The sequence below is a fragment of the Leuciscus leuciscus genome, assembly GCF_965113295.1.
Source record: "Leuciscus leuciscus genome assembly, chromosome: 21".
In the NCBI taxonomy this organism is placed as follows: domain Eukaryota; kingdom Metazoa; phylum Chordata; class Actinopteri; order Cypriniformes; family Leuciscidae; genus Leuciscus; species Leuciscus leuciscus.
In genome coordinates this window covers 26,963,036-26,984,253 of record NC_138745.1, presented here as the reverse complement: position 1 = coordinate 26,984,253, position 21,218 = coordinate 26,963,036, and the positions used below count along the sequence as shown (strand labels likewise).

At 35.9% G+C, this 21,218-nt stretch overlaps 2 protein-coding genes across 5 annotated transcripts in view; one reads left to right on the top strand and one right to left on the bottom strand.

The window, feature by feature from the left end:
* Positions 1–87: 87 nt before the first annotated feature.
* On the bottom strand, positions 88–11,770 carry zdhhc6 (zDHHC palmitoyltransferase 6). The gene is made up of 11 exons (XM_082151308.1): positions 11,590–11,770; positions 7,276–7,797; positions 6,263–6,354; positions 5,535–5,694; positions 4,501–4,662; positions 4,292–4,345; positions 2,996–3,163; positions 2,853–2,894; positions 2,623–2,768; positions 1,080–1,126; positions 88–984 (listed from the first exon to the last, which is right to left on the bottom strand). Exons 2-11 carry the CDS (start codon positions 7,540–7,542, stop codon positions 884–886), a joined length of 1,239 nt encoding a protein of 412 aa, XP_082007434.1. The 5' UTR covers positions 7,543–7,797; positions 11,590–11,770; the 3' UTR covers positions 88–883.
* A 40-nt stretch (positions 11,771–11,810) lies between these two features.
* The window catches only part of vti1a (vesicle transport through interaction with t-SNAREs 1A), a 134,234-nt gene continuing 124,826 nt past the window's right edge, over positions 11,811–21,218 (top strand). Inside the window, exon 1 of one of the 4 annotated variants that reach the window (XM_082151311.1) lies at positions 11,811–12,010. In XM_082151311.1, the coding sequence (XP_082007437.1) occupies positions 11,917–12,010 (94 nt within the window). In that variant the 5' untranslated portion in view covers positions 11,811–11,916. The remainder of the gene's footprint in view (positions 12,011–21,218) is intronic. The other 3 variants (XM_082151309.1, XM_082151312.1, XM_082151310.1) reach the window with 3 other exon arrangements.

Below are 21,218 nucleotides of genomic sequence, written 5' to 3'. Positions count from 1 at the left end.
TTCTACATATAGGTGCTTTGTGGAGTAGAAACTAATTTTGTTGTTGTTTTCCATTGAAAATATGAAGGAAATAAAATGAAGAAATGATTGTACAGATCATGGTTGTTTATTTGTATCGGAAAACTGTAGCGAGGTTGACATACAAAAAAAGCCATCAAAAATAAAAATAAAATTATTTTAACTATATAAACAACTTGGATAATTTGCATGACAGAGACCTTGTTACAGCTGGAAAAAAGGCTTTGCATAATCAGTGCGAGCATCAACGTACAAGAGCAAGCGAAAGAGAAAGGCAAGAAGAAATAAGTCTCAAGTAAACATCTTAACAACCCCCTTTAAAGAAAATGCTGCCATATGCCCCAATTCCATAAAATGAAATGTTAAGTTACACGAGTTAAAAACTTTGGGGTCTCAGTATTAATTTGCTTCAACACTTAGCGCTGGTGACATTGAACAGCTTTACAAAAGAATCAGAAAGATATTTGCATCTCAGCAGGGTTTAGGCCCTAATATTAGGTCCAAAGCGAGCAGCGAAATTAAAGGGATACTCCACTTTAAAATGAAAATTCTGTCATCATATACTCACCCTCATGTTGTTTCAAACCTGTATGAATTTCTTTCTTCTGCTGAACAGAAAGGAAGATATTTAGAAGAATGTCAGTAACCAGACACTTTTTGGTACCATTGACATCCATAGTATATTTTTTTCCTACTATGGAAGTCAATGGTACCAAAAAGTGTCTGGTTACTGACATTCTTCTAAATATCTTCCTTTCTGTTCAGCAGAAGAAAGAAATTCATACAGGTTTGAAACAACATGAGGGTGAGTATATGATGACAGAATTTTCATTTTAAAGTGGAGTATTCCTTTAACAATTCTGTATCATTGCTCTTTCTTTTCTTCACTTGTCAAATTATTCGCAGAATCATAGAGACACTTCTCGACACATCGGCGTGGAAACCATCCTCTAATACGATCTCCAGCTACAGGGAGAGATATAATTTCACACATGAAACTTATGAATCACATTTAATTACTGATCATGTAACAAAATTTTGGAAACATTTTAAAACTTTACCTTTAGCCTGTTCCTCATTCAGAACTTTGTCCCCATACATCCACCACCTGTTGATTAACAACAGCATATTTATCAATATACTGTACAGTTTGTGAATGTTTTTGTAAAAAGTCTCAATAACACTTTAAAAAAAGGATTCATTTGTTAACATTAGTTAACTTGAACTAAGAATTAAAAATACTTCTAAAGCATTTATTAATCTTAGTTCATGTTAATCCCAACATTTACTAATAAATTATTAAAATCAAATGCCAAATCTGTTAATATTATTTAATGGACCCAAGTTTACATAAACTTATAATGAACAGTTGCATTGTTATTAACTACGTTAACAAAGATTAATAAAAACTGTGACAAATGTATGTTAAGTGTTGTGAATTTTAAGTATTGTGAATTTTTTTTCCAATTTAATTTCAATTTATTGATGCAAAGCTGAATTTTCAGCAGCCTTCAGTGTCACATGATCTTTTAGAAATCAATCTAATATGCTGATTTGCTGCTCAAGAAACATTTAGAAAACGATCAAAGTTGAAAACAGTCATGCTGCTAAATATTTTGGTGGAAACCATGATTTTCCAAGATTTTTTGATAAATAACATTTATTTGAAATATTATTTTTTTACATTACAAATGTCTTTACTGTCACTTTAGATCAATAAAATGCATCCATGCTGAATAATATTATATTATATAATAAAAATTTAATTAAAAACTGCCCAAAAATATATTATAACATGCTGGTCTAATAGCATGTGTGATTAACAGTTAAAGGGTTAGTTCACTCAAAAATGAAAATTCTGTCATTAATTACTCACCCTCAAACTGTTCCAAATCTGTAAGACTTTCGTTCATCTTCGGAAAACAAATGAAGATCTTTTTTCTAAAATCGGAAAGCTTTCTGTCCCTTCGCAACGCAATGGCCACTTTGACGCTTCAAAAAGTTAATTAAGAGATAATTAAGCTAATCCATTTGAATTGAGTGGTTTAGTCCAAATTTTCTGAAGAGACACGATCGCTTCATATGAAGAACAGATTGAATTTAGGTTTTTATTTACATATAAACATCGATCAGCAAACATAAACAGAAGATCATCCTAACCTGCTTGATGCGTGAGAACAAATCTCACTGATTGCTGCGTAACACACGAGAGTGAACCTCATTGGTACTCGCACGTCAAAGCGAATATGCTTGAGCTTTAAATCTGTTCATTATATAAAGCAACCGAGTCTGTTCAGATAATTTGGAATTATCCACTCAATTCATATGGATTAGTTTTATGATCTCTTTATGAACTTTTTGAAGTATCAAAGTGTTAGTTGCGTAGTTGTCTAGGGAGGGACAGAAAGCTCTCAGATTTCATCAAAAAAGATATTCTTTTGTGTTCCGAAGACGAACGAAAGTCTTACAGGTTTGGAACGACATGAGGGTGAGAAATAATGAAAGAATTGTCATTTTTGGGTGAACTATCCCTTTAACAAATATATTTCAACTGTCCCCACTGGAAGATATGGACCATTAAAATAACTTTAAATGATGGCTCACTTGGTTCCTCTTGTAGCAAAGATGGTCTCCCCCTTTATGAGTTTGATTCTGGGTTCCTCTGTACAAGGTGTCCTAAAGAAAGTGTTTAGTCCCTTTCCCAAAGGGCAACAAGCTCCATTGTAGTCCTCCACCACTCTGTACTCAACCTGCAAATCAGACAGTCATCATTACTTCAGTCCTTTAGTAAATGCTGCCCTCTTGTGTTTGAAAGTGATTACGGCAATACTCACACTCCTCTGACGTTTATCATGTTTTTGCTTCAGCTGCTCAATCTGAATAAAGAAGAAACAGAATTATCATTAAAAACTGAGCTACAGAGCTGTATTTGATTGTATTAATACCTAAAGAATGACTGATTATGTTGAGCACATACGGTTAGAGTATACTGGTTACACTTCTCATGCACAGGCCATTCGATTCCATCTCCCATGGGGGTACCAGACCATGTGAACACCTGCTTGAAGTTCTCCCATCGGCTGCCCAGGTCATAGGGAAAGATGAAGTCTTCACCTGTTTGGTAGTATTGGATTCTGTCTTTGGCCTGGGAACACAGATATTCTTGCTTTAATGTAATAAACCCACAGGACCTGCTGAATTCAGAGGTGGTAACACTACGGACTTACTAATCTTATGTCCTATACCTCCATAAGGTATCATATAGTCACAAAGAACCAATTAATACACAGTTTGAATGCTCCTACATGTGCATTTGAGAAGTCAACGTGACATATTTTTGTGCTACATGCTAAACTCAACCAAAAACTATGTTTAAAAACTATTACATAATTTTTTTTTATTATTATTACCTTATGAATTTTAATATCTAAAATCTTAATTTTTAATTAATTTCTCACACTGCAGGACAATTTAAGTGAACTGAAAAAACGATGAAAGGAGATTAAAATTGCGGGAAAAGGTAAAAATTACAGGATCAAATATATATATTCCCCAAACCTAAAGAAATACAGCATATATTTTTCATTTCAAGAACATTTCTGAATTTTTATGTAGTTCTTTTTAAGTAGTTCGGTGATTTTTTAATAAAGAGTTTGTTTGAACATTTTATTACCTGAATGTTTTTAGAAAGTCATGAATTTACATAGACAATTATTTAAACACAATCTCTGAATGATTTAAAAAACTACACTACCATTCAAAAGTGTGGTCTGTAAGATTTTCTTTCTTTTTTTTTTTCTTAAAAGAAATATACTTTTATTCAGCAAAGATGCATGAAAAAAAATCAAGACTTTTACATTGTTACAAAACATATTTCAAATGTGGTTCCTTTGAAGTTTACTCAAAAAAATGTATCATGGTTTCCACAAAAATATTAAGCAGCACAACTGTTTTAAACATTGATAATACTAAAAAAAAATTCTTGAGCACCAAATCAGCATATTCGATTTCTGAAGGATCATGTGACAGGCTGCCAAAAATTCAGACCAGTAGTCTATATTGAACAGAAGTGTGTATTGCTTTCCAGCCGTCTAGATTCTGGTCAAAGACTATCAGCACCTCTTTGTGTCATTAAGTAGATGTTGATGACACCAAGCGCTCATAGTTCAGGGAAGTCTTTAAAAGAGAACTACTGAAAGAGTGTTGGATTAGAGGAGGGATATTTGATTAGTTCACCTCATTTAGCAGATAAGCATACTATATACAAGCTTACTTTCTCCTCAATCCATGCTTCTATTGAGGTTTTGTTTCGAAGAATCACCTTCATCTAAAAGAAAAAGAGAAAATTGCTGATCAAATTGAACTTACATGAGAAACATCCTCTAAAAAAATAGACCTTTGTTAACTTGGTGGGAAAGAAAATAAGAATGTGAGGGAAGGACGTGCAGCCCATTCAATATATCCATAAAAATTGTTACCTACCTGAATAAAAAACAACATCCCAACCGCAATAGTGGTACCCAGCGCCAGTCCCAGTGCAAAAAGAGTGGCTGCAAATGCCGCAATGCTGAAAGGCATGATGGGATGATGGATGTGCCGAGCAGCGCTCATGTCTATCTTCACTGAGCTCCAACCAAATGAGATCTAAATCCAAGAAAATGGGCCAGAACATCATCACAACAATCACATGTAAAAAATACTCAGTCCGAGTTTTAAAGGAATAGTTCACTTAAAAATGAAAATTTTGTCAAAATGTACTCACCCTCAATTTGTTTCAAACCTGTATGAATTTCTTTCTTCTGCTGAACACAAATGAAGATATTTTGAAGAATGTTGATAACCAAACAGTTGATGGACCCCATTGACTTCTATAGTATTTTTTTTCCTACTATGGAAGTCAATGGTGTCCATCAACTGTCTGGTTAACGACAATCTTCAAAATATCTTCAAAATATCAACTTGAGGGTGAGTAAATGATGACAGAATAAAAAAAAATAAGTTAACCATTCCTTTAAGGCCCATTCACACTGAGAATGATAACTATAACAATAAAGCTTAAGATATAGCCTAGTTCAAAAAATAAAAGAATAGCAGAATCTATACCACAACTATAACAATAATGGCACAGAGGAACAATATTGTTAGAATTACTTTTTTCCAGACATTTAAGCATAAAAACATTGACAACCAATCAGAATCCATCCTGCTTTAAAGATCCCGAGCATTTAATGCAACAGACGACTTAACTGCAGCGCGCGCTTAGAATAATCAGAAAGTTTTCGTCTTATCGCTGGTGTGGACGCTAATATAGTTATCGTTATAGTTATCTTCATGGCTATCGTTCTTGGTGTGAATGGGCCTTTAGTCATAAAATGTATGAACATTTCAGCAGAAGCTCATCTTAGCTTAGCCTAGGTAATATATTTACATACGTTTGTGTCCATGCTACAGCTATTGATTTTTAATAGAATGAATTACATCAAAAATAAGACGAACAATGTGAAAAAAACTCTTACCCGATCATAAAGTTGAGTGTACGTAGTCATGATAAATATTAGTGCGGCATGCATGCAGCCCAGTGGAGCGAGCAGGAGGAAACTGGTGAAGTACGCATGATTCATTTGACCACAGCAGTTGTTGATCCAGGGACAATGATGATCCATCTTCATCACACACCTGAGGGAAGGAGCCATTTTTATGTTAAATATGAATTTAAATAAAGCACAAATTTCATTTGGTCAAAAATGCACAACATAAATGAGTCTTTCAAGGGATAGTTCACCCAAAAATGAAATTTCAGTCACATAAACAGTGATCATTTACTCACCCTCATGATGTTCCAAACCTGTATCAATATTTTCGAGAATGTTAGGGTCCAAACAACATTGGACACAATTGACTTTCATTGTATGGACCAACAACAACAACAACAGAAGAAAGTCATGCAACATGAGGGTGAGTAAATGATGACAGAACTTTCAATTTTTAGGTGAACTGTCCCTTTAAAGCTGAAGTATGTAATTTATGTCAGAAAAAAGAAAATGAAAAAACAATAATTGTTTTTAAACATGTTTCTCAAATACACCCCCCTCGACAACTATTAGTCCCTCAAGCCACAAACTCACACCATTGATTGAGCCATTGGTTTAAAATACATATAATACATATAATACATATGACACACTTCAACTTTAAAATACATCCATATTAAAAGAAACCAGTCAGTATTTTTTGGCAAATCTACCTGTTACACTTGCGACAGTGATGTGACCTTGGGGCTTTATAGCCTTGGCACAATTTACAGAACTGTAAGTACATTATTTCTTGTTGATTCTCCTGTTAGAAAACACAGACAACAACATAAGTCATATTAGACATGCTGATTTCAGAAACCTTCAGAAAACAAGACCATATCATACAAGCACATGCTTTAAAATCTTTGCATACACTATTGTTAAAGGATTAGTTCACCCAAAAATGAAAATTCTGAGAATTTGAGCATTCTTGCGCATGCGTCGTGGTGCTCTCGTGAACTCACGTCAGAGGCCCACACTGAAGAAAATGAAGAGTTGAATAAAGTTGTTATTTTAGTTTTTTTTGCGCACAAAAAGTATTCTCGTCGCTTGATAAACTTAAGGTTGAGCCACTGTAGTCACTTGGACTATTTTAACGATGTCTTTACTAACTTTTCTGGGCTGGCAGAATGAAATTACCTAGCAGCCTATGAAGGAGTGAGACAGCTCTCAGATTTCATAAAAAAGATCTTAATTTGTGTTCTGAAGATGAACGAAAGTCTTACGGGGTTGGAACAACATGAGGGTGAGTAATTACTGACAGAATTTTCATTTTTGGGTGAACTAACCCTTTAAAAAGTTTGGGGTCAGAGAGACCCCATCTTGATGAAAGATCATCAAGAACACATTCAATTTTCCAAAAAAATATTAAGTAGCACAACCGTTTTTAACATTGATAATAATAAGAAATGGTTCTTGAGCACCAAAATTAGCTTATTATAATGATTTCTGAAGTATCATGTGACACTGAAGAAGACTGGAGTAATGATGCAAAAAATTCAGCTATTTTGACATTTTAAAATAATATTAATATAGGAAAAGTTTCTTTTAAATTGTAATAATATTTCACAATATTACTGTTTACTGTATTTTATAATCAAATACATTTGATTATGCCTTTGTGAGCATAAGAGACTTCAGTGAAAAAATGTAATCTTCTGAAAACACCCCAAAATAGACTTACCGGTTTCCACCCCAGAGGAATGTAACCAGGGCCGACAAACATGGCATTAAAGTAGTTGTACAGAATGAGGACAGTCCAGTTAATGAGCATGATGAAGTTAATGCTGCCTCCAGTGGTGTCCAGTGGCCAGTACCAGATTATGGAGTCTAGTATGGCCATGGTGGAGCACATGCCAATGACCGTCAGAGCGATGATTGGACCCCAGTGGAAAAGCCTTTTGACCTCATGGAGGTTCTCAAACACAATTATAGCCGACAGAATATTCATTTTTTTGTTGGATTTTAGTGTCTTTAAGGTCCTCAATTTAACAGCTGTGAAGTAGTCAGGCGTGCTGTCTTGGTTTACTGCAGTGATTTAAAGAGGTGAAAGGGCATCTTTTCTGTCTCCTCCGAAACAACCATTGATCGGCTACGTCACCTGTCACCAGCCGTTTCCTAGAGTTCCAGACTCGGTCAGCGTGTGGCATCCTTCCGTACTAATCCCCTGATCACCCTATCCTTGAGCTAAAGCCAAGCCATCCATCTGAAGAGAAGGCAGGTGAAGAAATTAATTATGGAAGAGGAAGACTCACCTTACACTACATTTTACCATTGTAACCATAGTTTACAGTGGGTACGGAAAGTATTCAGACCCCCTTAAATTTTTCACTCTTTGTTATATTGCAGCCATTTGCTAAAATCATTTAAGTTCATTTTTTTTCCTCATTATTGTACACACAGCACCCCATATTGACAGAAAAACACAGAATTGTTGACATATTTGCACATTTATTAAAAAAGAAAAACTGAAATATCAAATGGTCCTAAGTATTCAGACCCTTTGCTGTGACACTCATATATTTAACTCAGGTGCTGTCCATTTCTTCTGATCATCCTTGAGATGGTTCTACACCTTCATTTGAGTCCAGCTGTGTTTGATTATACTGATTGGACTTGATTAGGAAAGCCACACACCTGTCTATATAATACCTTACAGCTCACAGTGCATGTCAGAGCAAATGAGAATCATGAGGTCAAAGGAACTGCCTGAAGCGCTCAGAGACAGAATTGTGGCAAGGCACAGATCTGGCCAAGGTTACAAAAAAATTTCTGCTGCACTTAAGGTTCCTAAGAGCACAGTGGCCTCCATAATCCTTAAATGGAAGACGTTTGGGACGACCAGAACCCTTCCTAGAGCTGGCCGTCCGGCCAAACTGAGCTATCGGGGAGAAGAGCCTTGGTGAGAGAGGTAAAGAAGAACCCAAAGATCACTGTGGCTGAGCTCCAGAGATGCAGTCGGGAGATGGGAGAAAGTTGTAGTAAGTCAACCATCACTGCAGCCATCCACCAGTCGGGGCTTTATGGCAGAGTGGCCCGACGGAAGCCTCTCCTCAGTGCAAGACACATGAAAGCACACCTGAAGGACTCCAAGATGGTGATAAATAAGATTCTCTGGTCTGATGAGACCAAGATAGAAATTTTTGGCCTTAATTCTAAGCGGTATGTGTGGAGAAAACCAGGCACTGCTCATCACCTGTCCAATACAGTCTCAACAGTGAAGCATGGTGGTGGCAGCATCATGCTGTGGGGGTGTTTTTCAGCTGCAGGGACAGGATGACTGGTTGCAATCGAGGGAAAGATGAATGCGGCCAAGTACAGGGATATCCTGGATGAAAACCTTCTCCAGAGTGCTCTGGACCTCAGACTGGGCCGAAGGTTCACCTTCCAACAAGACAATGACCCTAAGCACACAGCTAAAATAACGAAGGAGTGGCTTCACAACAACTCCGTGACTGTTCTTGAATGGCCCAGCCAGAGCCCTGACTTAAACCCAATTGAGCATCTCTGGAGAGACCTGAAAATGGCTGTCCACCAACGTTTACCATCCAACCTGACAGAACTGGAGAGGATCTGCAAGGAGGAATGGCAGAGGATACCCAAATCCAGGTGTGAAAAACTGGTTGCATCTTTCCCAAAAAGACCCATGGCTGTATTAGATCAAAAGGGTGCTTCTACTAAATACTGAGCAAAGGGTCTGAATACTTAGGACCATGTGATATTTCAGTTTTTCTTTTTTAATAAATGTGCAAAAATGTCAACAATTCTGTGTTTTTCTGTCAATATGGGGTGCTGTGTGTACAATAACACAGCTAGGGATCTAAGCTTAAGTACTGGCTACTATCACAACAGATCTGCAACCACTAATGACTGTGTTGTACATTATCTGTTTTATAGTCTGGTTTTAAATTTTATATTCCTGGACATGTATGTATTGTGATGTTTTATGTGGTGTATATGTAATGTATGTTTTTTTATTTGTTTACCTGCCCAGGGACATCAGATGTAAACTAGCTATTAGCTAATTCTGGTGCAATTACTTTTAATTGTGCATTGTCCCTGTAAAAATAAACAATAAAATGAAATGAAATGAAATAATGAGGAAAAAAATGAACTTAAATGATTTTAGCAAATGGCTGCAATATAACAAAGAGTGAAAAATTTAAGAGGGTCTGAATACTTTCCGTACCCACTGTAAACTAAAATACCACACTATAACATTAATACAGGATCTAATTCAATTTCTATCTATCTATCTATCTATCTATCTATCTATCTATCTATCTATCTATCTATCTATCTATCTATCTATCTATCTATCTATCTATCTATCTATCTATCTATCTATCTATCTATCTATCCATCCATCCATCCATCCATCCATCCATCCATCCATCTGTCTCTATCTATATACCTGTTTATCTATCTATCTATCTATCTATCTATCTATCTATCTATCTATCTATCTATCTATCTATCTATCTATCTATCTATCTATCTATCTATCTGTCTGTCTATCTATCTATTTCTATCTATCTGTCTCTATCTATATACCTGTTTATCTACCTATCTATCTATCTATCTATCTATCTATCTATCTATCTATCTATCTATCTACATGTCTGTCGATCTATCTATCTATCTATCTATCTATCTACATGTCTGTCGATCTATCTATCTACATGTCTGTCGATCTATCTATCTACATGTCTGTCGATCTATCTATCTATCTATCTACATATCTATCTATCTATCTATCTATCTATCTATCTATCTACCTGATTGTCTATCTATCTATCTATCTACCTGATTGTCTATCTAACTAACTATCTATCTATCTATCTTAAAATATGCTTATGTTATTCTACAACTTAAACAACATTTTAATGGCAACACTGTGCCTACTTTGTCACTGAATATACATTATGTTGAAACTTCCATATTTATCACTGTATCCATTGTTTTATTCAAATGCAATGTGAAAATCAAATGTGAAATCGTTCGTATTAAAAATACTTTTAATTTTTTTTTTTTACATAAAAAAAGGCTATGCCAGTTGCCTACACATCACACTAAAAGCAATTATACTACGCTCATCCATTTGTGTTCTACCTCTCTATCTCTACGTCAAAATACTAAGCCCAGTTTGTTTACTAATGTCATGATAACATACAGCAGGGGTAAAAAGAAATCAGGACTATAAAGAGAATGCAATGGTTAATGTTACATCATGTCAGTTATTGTGCTTCAAGGGCTTCACACCTTGTTTTCCTTTGTCACACCCAAAGCTTTGCTTCTATGCTACTACTGTCTGTATTACATCATTAAGGTTAAACCTACGGCCTTTGATTTTTCACTATAGATTGTGGTTAAACAAGTAAACAAATAAAATAAAAAGAGGTTACACTTTAGTTTAAGGCATCTTTGTAACACTGTAATTATACATTTAAGTACTGAGTAATATTAAGTAACTAACTACATATAGGGTTACTAACTATAGGGTTAAGATAAGGGTTTGGTTTAGGGTTAGTTGCATGTAATTACGCATCATTTAAAGTTATTACTATAGTTACTACATGTAACGTAACAATGACACTGTGTTACCGAAAAATATTTTAACTTCCCAACACCAGAAGAAACTTCATCCAGTACGGGGTGTCAGACTGAGTGAACTGAATCGGTGGAGATCGATTACTTAATATCCCGTTAAAAGTCAATCTGATTCTGATCTGAGTCCACTCAATTGAATTTATTATAATGCAGTAAAATATAGACAAATATATAGAAAAGATCGTCGAAATGTAGAAATTAGCTTTATTGCCAAAAACAGATATCAGACATTAATCAATGACACATACTTTGAAAAAGGCCATGGTTACTAATAGAGGCATTGATGATGTGTGATATGTTTCATTATGACGGCAACAATATGTATTTTTAAATCTTTGATTATTGAACAGATTGTTTTGAAAATGAAAAATGAATCGTTAACTCATACCTCGACATTTCCTCGTGCGATCAGTGTCCAAGAAAAACCGGCAGTCACGCTGCAAATGAATCAGTGAACTTGCTATTTAACGCCTGTAACAGTGATAGAGATTGAATCGTTTTTAAAATAATTAAAACATAATTCAACGAGGAAGATAATACAGTCACACGCGCGACTGACACCACAACGGAACCATTTACAGGAAGAGATCGTGAACAAATTCCCGTGACACCACCCGGAAGTGACGCAGACGTCAATAAGAAACAGACGCAAGCAACAGTGTGTAGCGCAGCACAGTTCATCCATCTTTTAATCTTTTTAAAACAAAAATACAACATGTCTTCGGATTTTGAAGCGTACGAGCAGGACTTTGGCACCCTCACCGCGGAAATAACTAACAAAGTTGGACGAATACCTAAGCTAGCCGGTGGTAAGTGGCTGTTAAATTAGCTAATAGCAAGACATTCATGTCACAAAACGACATAAACAACTCATTCAGTGATTAATTCTCGATGCTGTTGTGTCAGGTTGGTATATTATTTAGAAACGTCCCATATCGATTGTCAATGAGCTATGGTTTCATGAGGGTCATGGTGTCAGATATCTAGTGTCAGATGAATCTTCAGTGATGCCTAAAGATTCAGGATTTGGGTGACAAGGATCTTAACATGTTAGAACAGATCTTAGAACATGTTTGTTGGAGTTAAAGAGTTTACATTTTTGGCTAAAGTAGTGAAGAATCCTAGTTTCTGCATTATGAAGTATACAGTGAGACAGAGATGCAAGGTCCTACTTTGACACCCTGTTTGTGTTGTTGTTGTCATCATTATGATTGAGACTGACAGGCAGACAGCTCTCATTTTGTTGGGTTGGTAATCATTTTGTATTGTAAAATAGATTAAACATAAAAATGCCATTATTCCCGAGCTGCTGTGATGAACCTCACACAACAACAACAAGAAGTTTTGTCAGACCTAAAAACTCGGAAACACTAGTTTCCAAGAGTCTTTTTTTTAGATTGAGAGATGGAGTGTTGGATTTTAATCCTGGCTTTCTCACACACCTTTTAATATCAAATTTAATCTACAAACATATTTACTTTTTGCATTTTGCATATACTTTAATTAGAAATGTAAATTCAGTCATATTCTTTTGCATTACTTTTTATTTGTACTTAATACATTTTAATGTGGGAGGAACAATTCAACATTTAGCTGAACTTAATGATTCTAATATGTTGATTTGGCACTGTTATATTTTTGTGAATTTTTTGATTAATAGAAAGTTCAATAACAGCATTTGTTTGAAATAGATTTTTTCCACCATTATATACAGTCACTTAATAAAAAAAACAATATAAATCTTACTTGACCCCAAACTTTTGAATGGGAGTGTATTATGGTTTCCACAAAAATATTAAGCAGCAAAAACACATTTCCACATTGGTAATATTAATAAATGTTTCTTGAGCAGCAAATCAGCATATCATACTGATTTCTGAAAGATCATGTGACACTGAAGACTGGAGTAATGATGCTGAAAATTCAGCTTTGCATCACAGGAATAAATTACATTTTAAAATATGTTAAAATAGAAACCAGTTCTTTTAAATTTTTTATATTTCACAATATAAGTGTTTTTACAGTATTTCTTTAATCCAATTAATGCAGAGTATTTTGAGATGTCTTTCAAATATATATATATATATATATATATATATATATATATATATATATATATATATATATATATATATATATATATATATAAATATTCCAAACTTGTTTAATTTGAAAAACTTAAACTCAGTTCTATAACCAAACAATAATTGGTGGTCCCCCTGCAGTACCACCATGGAGCCCCTAGAGGTCACAGACTAGGTCTAGGTTTATGTCAAGTTTTCTATACTTATATGGGCTGTTTCATCACATAGCCTATGTTAAAATTGACCTTATCTGGGACCCTTTAGGATTGTGAGTTGTCATAAGTCTACTGCCACTTTACCTGTCTTTGTGCTTTTAATTTCTCAAATCAGACAAATGTGTTTCCATGGAAACAATGCTATGAGATGAATGTGATGTTGGATAGGTGAGAGAAAGCTCAGAGGATCTAAAAATAACCTTAAAATAGCATCAAACATGTCTGTATAAGGGAAGGAAAATGTTTCATGCTCTTTTTTTTTATCCCCCCCCCCCCAGTCCTTAAATAAAGGACTCTAATTCTCATATAGTCAACACAAATATTGCCATGAATATGACTTTGCTATATTCTTTCTTTGATATTTCCAAATTCATTATTCTTGTTTCCTTGTTCTTGAGACACATTCTTGCTTGTTTAAAACATTTGTTGACAAAGAAACCGCCTCTTTTTTTTCAGGCCAGTCTGTGTTTTTTTCATAACCAGTGCTAACATTTAGCGTGCATGTATTTTTACAATATTTTACATGATTCAAATTTAACATATTTTGTAACATTGTCTTTTTTTTGTCAGATTTTTTTTTGTGTGTGTGTGTGTTTCGGGTGTGCGTGACTGTGCAGATGAAAAAATGGCTCTTTCTCATAACTATAAAGAGAGTAAGAGATTATCCTACTGCTCATAAAACTACTTCACTATAAGCTAGGGATAAAACGATTGCCTTTTTCACACTAAACCGAGATAAAATATTCTGACGGTTAGTATTATCGTTTAAAATTTAATTAAAGTTTGATTATGGTGCTTTTGAAAACTCGCGGTAAATCATGTCCAGGCAAGTCTGACACAGGCGCGCGCATGTAACGTTGTTTTTTTGTTCGAGAAGAAATGGCGGAAGGCAGTGAAAGAGCTCGGGAGATTTTTCAGGTCATATTGAGTCTTTTACAAAAGTCCCGAGGGAAACTTTTCAGAGGATGGTCACCCAGTCTGCAGAACATGCAAAAAGAATGTCGCTGCAAAAGAGGAAACACTTCAAATCATCTTCGTGACCACCTCCCTCTTGTATATCAAACGCAAGGTAACGTTACATTACGTTACACTTTACCTCAATAGCAAAATACGTTTGGGAAATAATTGGACACAAAATATTGTTTTGAGTAGAAATATTTTACACTTGTAACGTTAAGTTGTAACGTTAACTAACGCAAAGCCTCTGCGAAGAAAAGTTCGTAGCAAGACGAACGAACAAGTTCAAACAAGACTATTATTGGTGTCATTTAAGGTATAATGTAGGCTATATTAATTGTATAACTTACTTACACAATTATTATTTTTTTTACCTCAGAAATAATTACGGGACATGAAATATTGAACTGAGATCTATAGCGATATGACACAGCACCTAAAATACTATCAAAACACTCCCAACTTTGCGAAAGATGGACTAAAAAGCACACAGGAAACAAAAACCTTGAAAAAATTATATACGACCCGCCAAATCACAGAGATGCCGATTCGCACGGGACTAATATTATGACAGGACCTCTGTGTTCGGCAAAATATGGTAACAGTTAACGTTAGGTCATTTGCGGGGGAATTTTTACTTTACAAATTACAGACATGGCCGATTCGCACGGGATTAAGATCACAGACGACCTCTGCAATTATTACAAATGACTAGAGGTCACCATTATGAACTCTGTCCAGTCAGTGTTGCCAACTATTTTTAAAGTAAAGTAGCTAACGCCTCCCCTAAAAGTCGCTAAATGTCGCTAGATGACGTCATACGTCAATTAGCATATTCATGACGTCATCGCTTGCGTACTTGCGTTCTGCCTGCCTAATGTTTTTTTTCTCATTAAAATCATGCTCACATACTGTATTTTAATATAACAATATAATATATCATATCATATATAATATAATATAACCGAATGTCCAATAAAGCTGTTCTCATTTAGGCTACTATATTTTTTTAGAACGAGTAGCTATTGAATGATAGCCTGACTACGTCAGACTTCGTACTTCCGCTCAATTTCAGTTCGCTTCTGTACTCAGTCTGAGACAGCGTCATAGCTTTCCGTTTTCCTCCGGCCTGAAAACAGCCGGCCAATCAACGAACAGAGGGCGGGCTGAGAGCCGTGACGTAGACGCTGATTGTACCGTGGATGCGTAGATTTACTTCACATAATCTGCAAAAGTCGTTCACAGCCATTTCATTCCGGTATTTCGCTCGATGGTTTTGTTTTCACATCATACATGTGTTTACAGTGGAAGTTAGATGCGGCTGATCATGCGCATAACACACGCCATAACCAAACTTTATGTGATTGGCTTACGGGTAACCAATGATTTTAAACTTCAGACAAGCGCCCCTCCGCGAGAAAGAAAACGCTTTTCAATTATGCCTTGCCAGACTCTGTCTACGAAGCAAAGCGAAGTAGCAGAGTTTGGTATTACCAGGCTAATTGAATGACTGTTTTATGTGTAAAATGATCTGAATTAAGAGAGTTCGGGAACTGGGTGAACTAAAGCACTGTGATGTGTGTAGGGATGCACCGATCCATATTTTTTCACTTCCGATCCGATCCCGATACCTGAATTTGGATATCGGCCGATACCGATACTATTCCGATACCAGAGCTGTGTTTGCTTTAATATTATTATTATCATTATTGTTTATTTTATATGATGCTGAAATAAACTCCTCTCAACAGGCAAGTACAATATGTACATATTTATGCATGTATGGTAAGTATAAGGTCAGAAAAGGAAGTCAGAAAAAATGGAAATCCTGTTAACAGGAAAAATCCCATTCTGAAAACAAATATGCAACTGTAGGTCATGTCAATATTTATTACATTCCCAAAATGTCAAATACTTGAGTTTTGAAATATAAGAAAAGTGCAAGTGTAAACATCACACACACACACACACACACACACACACACACACACACACACACACACACACACTATCTAAGGGTGATCCACGCTCCGAAGCTGTAACTCTCTCGATGAATGCTCGATCAACATCAGCCATGTTGCAAACAGACAAGCGGATTTCGCCTCAGACGTGCGTCAATTTCGCTTCAAACTTTTGCTTTTTACGAGCGTCAATTTCGCTCTGGGCGCGCGAATGGATTCAAAATATTCAAGCGTCCAACTAGACGCGGCAGACGCGAATTTGACGCGCTATTCGCGTTTGGTGTGAACGCACTGTAACGTGGTGCTTTTTTAAATGTTTGATTGCATTCGTTGTGTTGTACGACGCGAGGGAGCTTCAACGAGCTCTGAATTACGGCTTTGCAAACATTGCATTTTGCTGTCTTGCTATGCGGTGTTTCCAGTGTGAAGTATTTCCACACAGCGGCCGCAAACTGCGGAATGGATTTCCTGAGCGGTGGCGTGTCTCATAACTCTGTGTCTCATTGAGCCGCGCCTCCGTTCAGGAAATCCATTCCACAGTTTGCAGCCAGCTAGCAGACTAGCCGGCGGGAATCACGTTTGGAGTCATTTCAGCAGACGTTAAAGCGCAGACATGACTCAAGGATATCGGATATCTCCGCAGGTTGGATCGGGAAAATCCGATACGTGAATTACGCTGGTATCGGTCCCGATACCGATACTGGATCGGATCGGCCCCATCCCTAGATGTGTGTATTACAACAAGTGATAAGCACAAGAAAAGAAAGGAAAATAAAATGGTCAAACTAAATTCTGACACAAATTCTGAAACAACACTGCTCATTCACGTCTGTTAGCTGCCGTGCTGCTGCTCCTCTCTCAGCCATTCACTGAACAGGGTAGACGCAGAGAGAGGTGTGCGACGGCAAGGAGAAAGCAAAACTCGCGCTTGCTGGACTGTGCTGGCAACATTTGGAGGTTACTGAGGTTTGTCCCAAAAGTAGCTAGATTTGTCGCTAGTCGCTTTTTTGAAAAGATTTAGCTAAAAATAGCGACAAATGCGCTAAGTTGGCAACACTGACTATGTCACGTTCTTTTATGCTGTTTGGCAGTTTTTTTAAGACGACTGATTCTCCGGAGGCTCAAGATTTTGCTGCTCCATGTCAACCTTTCTCACTTGTTGTGACAACTAACCTATGCCACTCCCACAACATACACACATCAAAGTAACCTGAGCAACTTTTCTCTATTTATATGGATATGAAAAGACATGCACAGGCGAGTTATGTAGGCTACTCAATTTCCTGCGAAAGCCATCCCCCACTATAGGTCTAAAATATAAACACTTACAATAGGCTTACCATTGGTGAATCAGGGTAAGATAAAAACATGTTTTGGATGAAGGATTGATGATGTATTGACTTTTGTTAATTTTGAACAAAAAAAGTTACATAATGTTACCTTTAAATAAAGAAAATCTATGAATGTTTAAAATCAGAGATGTCTGATTATGAGTGTTTGCTTGGGTTCATTCCTTGTGTCCTGTGACTTGTTTGCCTCTTTGACCCTTTTTGAACTTCAGTGCAGCAAAAGAGTGGTATTGCTAGATATGGTCTATCTTCTGGAAATACTCAGGATGCTTTTGATGTTGATATAACTTTTAGTTTTTCTCACATTGTGAACTTCAGAAATGCATTTCAGTTTCAGTACATAAATAAAATGAATTCTACAAGATCTTGTTCTGACTTTGCTGGATTGAAACTAAAAGTCAGTGCAATGAAAGGTTACTTTAATACCCTCCGGTGACTTTTAATGTAAATGATTGCTTTTAGTCACTGTTAAACCTCAGAGGTCTGACTCATAATAACCTGATGCAGTCCCTCAGTGCTTCTATTGTACGTGAACAAAAGGTATGAAGGATTAATCACTTATTCAGAATCATACAGCAGCGCTCCTTTCGGTGAGCACTGTCAAACAATTGCAGACGCAATTGGCTTTTCTTTGCATTATTTAAGCATATTGAAAAGAATGAGAATATGTAATGTGGTGAATTGTTGAAGCTTAAATTGCTTCTTCAGAGCTTGGCAGACACAAACACTGTGTCATCAGACCGGCCCACCACCAGCTGCTAAATATATTTAAATAAGTCCACTGAATATGAACAAAGCCATAAACAATGCATGCTCATTAGTGATCGCCAAACCTTCCTCACTGTTGCCAGAGGAGTTCGGCTCTTGAATTCAAATCTCAATTATGCCAATAAAAAATGCTTTTCTCTTTCCTATAGGTACACAAATTTGTTTGTGACCAACAATGGCAGCCATCAACAAAGTGGCTTATGCTGTTGTTCTCATTGTACAGTGTCACATGTGTAGAAACATTGATAAAGACCAGTTGACGGATATAATGCCCGTGGCCATTTTTGTTTTGCTCAAGCCGACCGCATTTATTCACTTGAGAATCTCCAAGAATTTTTGTTTTGTTGAACAGCGCAAAACTTGTAGTTGTGAAACATGAATTTGAAAATAATGCAAGGCCTTGCTCCATTAAACATAAATGCGTGTTTTTTTTTGTTTTGTTTTTTTTAAGGTAGATTTGCACAAAGAGAATGAGCTGTCAATCACGCAATGAATAATTGAGCGAAGATGCAGAGATGCATCTACAGGTCGAACTTTTCTCAGTGCATCACTTTGCCCAAAGAGCACCTGACCTTGTGGTATTGCCCCATGCACCTGCAATAGTGAGATATATATTTCAACCTGCCCTAAGCCAGGGGTGAATAGAGGCCCTAGTGTTTGCTCACCTTGTAGAGAATCGCCCCTGGCTGTTTACACTGTGTGGGCTGTGAGGTTGCACACAGATTTTAAAAATGGATTGATGACCACCAAACGACATTGGAAAGCCAAAGGGCAAAACAGAAGTTCACTTTAGTTTGCAGCTTATTGACAGATTTCCGTTTTGATATCGCTTGATGTTTTTCTTCATGATTAGTGCTATTGCTTGACATGGTTTGATGTGCTTCACTGGTCTTGTTTGATCAGTAGATGTTGTGATATTATTTATTTATAGCGTGCTTCTGTCATTACAAAATTCATATAATGAAAGGATTGTTTTGGTTCTGGATTCTAACTGGTCAAGACAGCTGTACTAAACAACATGATGTACTAATAATAGGTTTGTCACATAATGATTATATTAATTGTGATTTTTATTTAAAAATGGTTCAGTTAATTCTTTAATTTTGGTGTCTTTTATTAGGTGTCTTTTATTTTAGGCTATTCTTTGATAAATAGAAAGTTTAATTGAAATTGTAAAATTGTAAATGTTTACTGTCAACTGTTTTTTAAATATTTTTTTTATTATTGTTTTCAATTAAATTATGGACATTGCTGTGGTGCCTAAAATTGCTTGTAGCATAAAAGTGGTTTATATAGGTTTTGGTGTGTTTCATTTATGTATTTTTAACAAAGTAGTAGGGTTGTGCCGATAAACGATAGTATCGTGTATCGACGATAGTCAGAGATATTGCTGATGGCTTTGACGGTATCAGTAATAATTGGCTTGTTTTTCCATTAATGTATTAAATTATTATTATTATTATTATTATAAAGCTAGTAGGCTATATAAAATTAATATTAGAAACTACAATTAATTTGCCTTAGCCTAACATTTGCGACATCACCGACACGCGCGTATGAGGACTCCTCTAAGAAAATGTTTAAAAGACTAAAAAACTATGCCTACATCCCACATCAAAATTGAATTGCAAAGTGATCCATTCACAAATTGTCAAGTGTGTTTGTTTTAACAGACGCATCATTTAGATCCAAGATGAAAACGGCATCGTTGTTCGTCAGTATTTTGTTTCCATCGCAGATTAACAAAACATATATAGGCCTATATATAATAACTAATAACACTAAAAACAATACAATTACAAAATATTAATAATAATAATATCACTAAAATGATATAGGCCTAATAACAGTCTTTAGTTCACGAACGCAGCACAACTCTGCCATCTGTGAAAATCAAAAGCAGCTTCAAACACTTGTTTAACAATAAATATTCTTCAAATTTTTTCACTGTCATTAATGTAGGTCCACAAGAGAAATATTAAGCCAGTAAATTAAGATAGTTGCTATACCGTTATATCCATCGTCGTCTCTGAGAGAATGAGGCGTTAATGCAGCGACAGATGCCGAAAGCTCAGTCCGTTTCTGCTTTCACTTTCAGGGAATGAGCGCGTTTACATGCACGTTCTTAACCCGATTATGCTGAATAAACTGACAATGCATGTGGTCATGTAAACGCATTAACTCGTTTTCCTTTATCGGAGTCAAGTCATAAGTTTAAGTATAAACCGATGGACTCAGCTAGATTTTTGCCCCTTACTCTCATTTCTCCCAGCATTTAAAACACATTAACCCGCGTTCTTTGTGCTCATTGAAGTGCGAGAGAGCAAATAGAAAAAGATTCTCATATAGAAAAAGATTCTCATAAAAAAAATGAAGTAATAAAACAAACAAATTAATGAGTAAATAGGCAAGTTAATAATCAAATAAGTAAGCCCCGCCCCCTCATGATAATATCGTGTATCACCGATCTCACAGTCTGACGATAGGACGATATGAAAATGGAGTATTGTCTTCATTGATAACATTTCCTGTGGTTCCTTCCTTCCTAATAACACCGGAAAACCCACAAGATTATCTCTTTTATTTTAGAAGAAGCTTTGAGGACTTGCGTGGAGAGTTAGATACAGTGTTATGTATTTCATTTTCCAAATTACGAAAGGGAAATTCAGTCATGCTCTATATT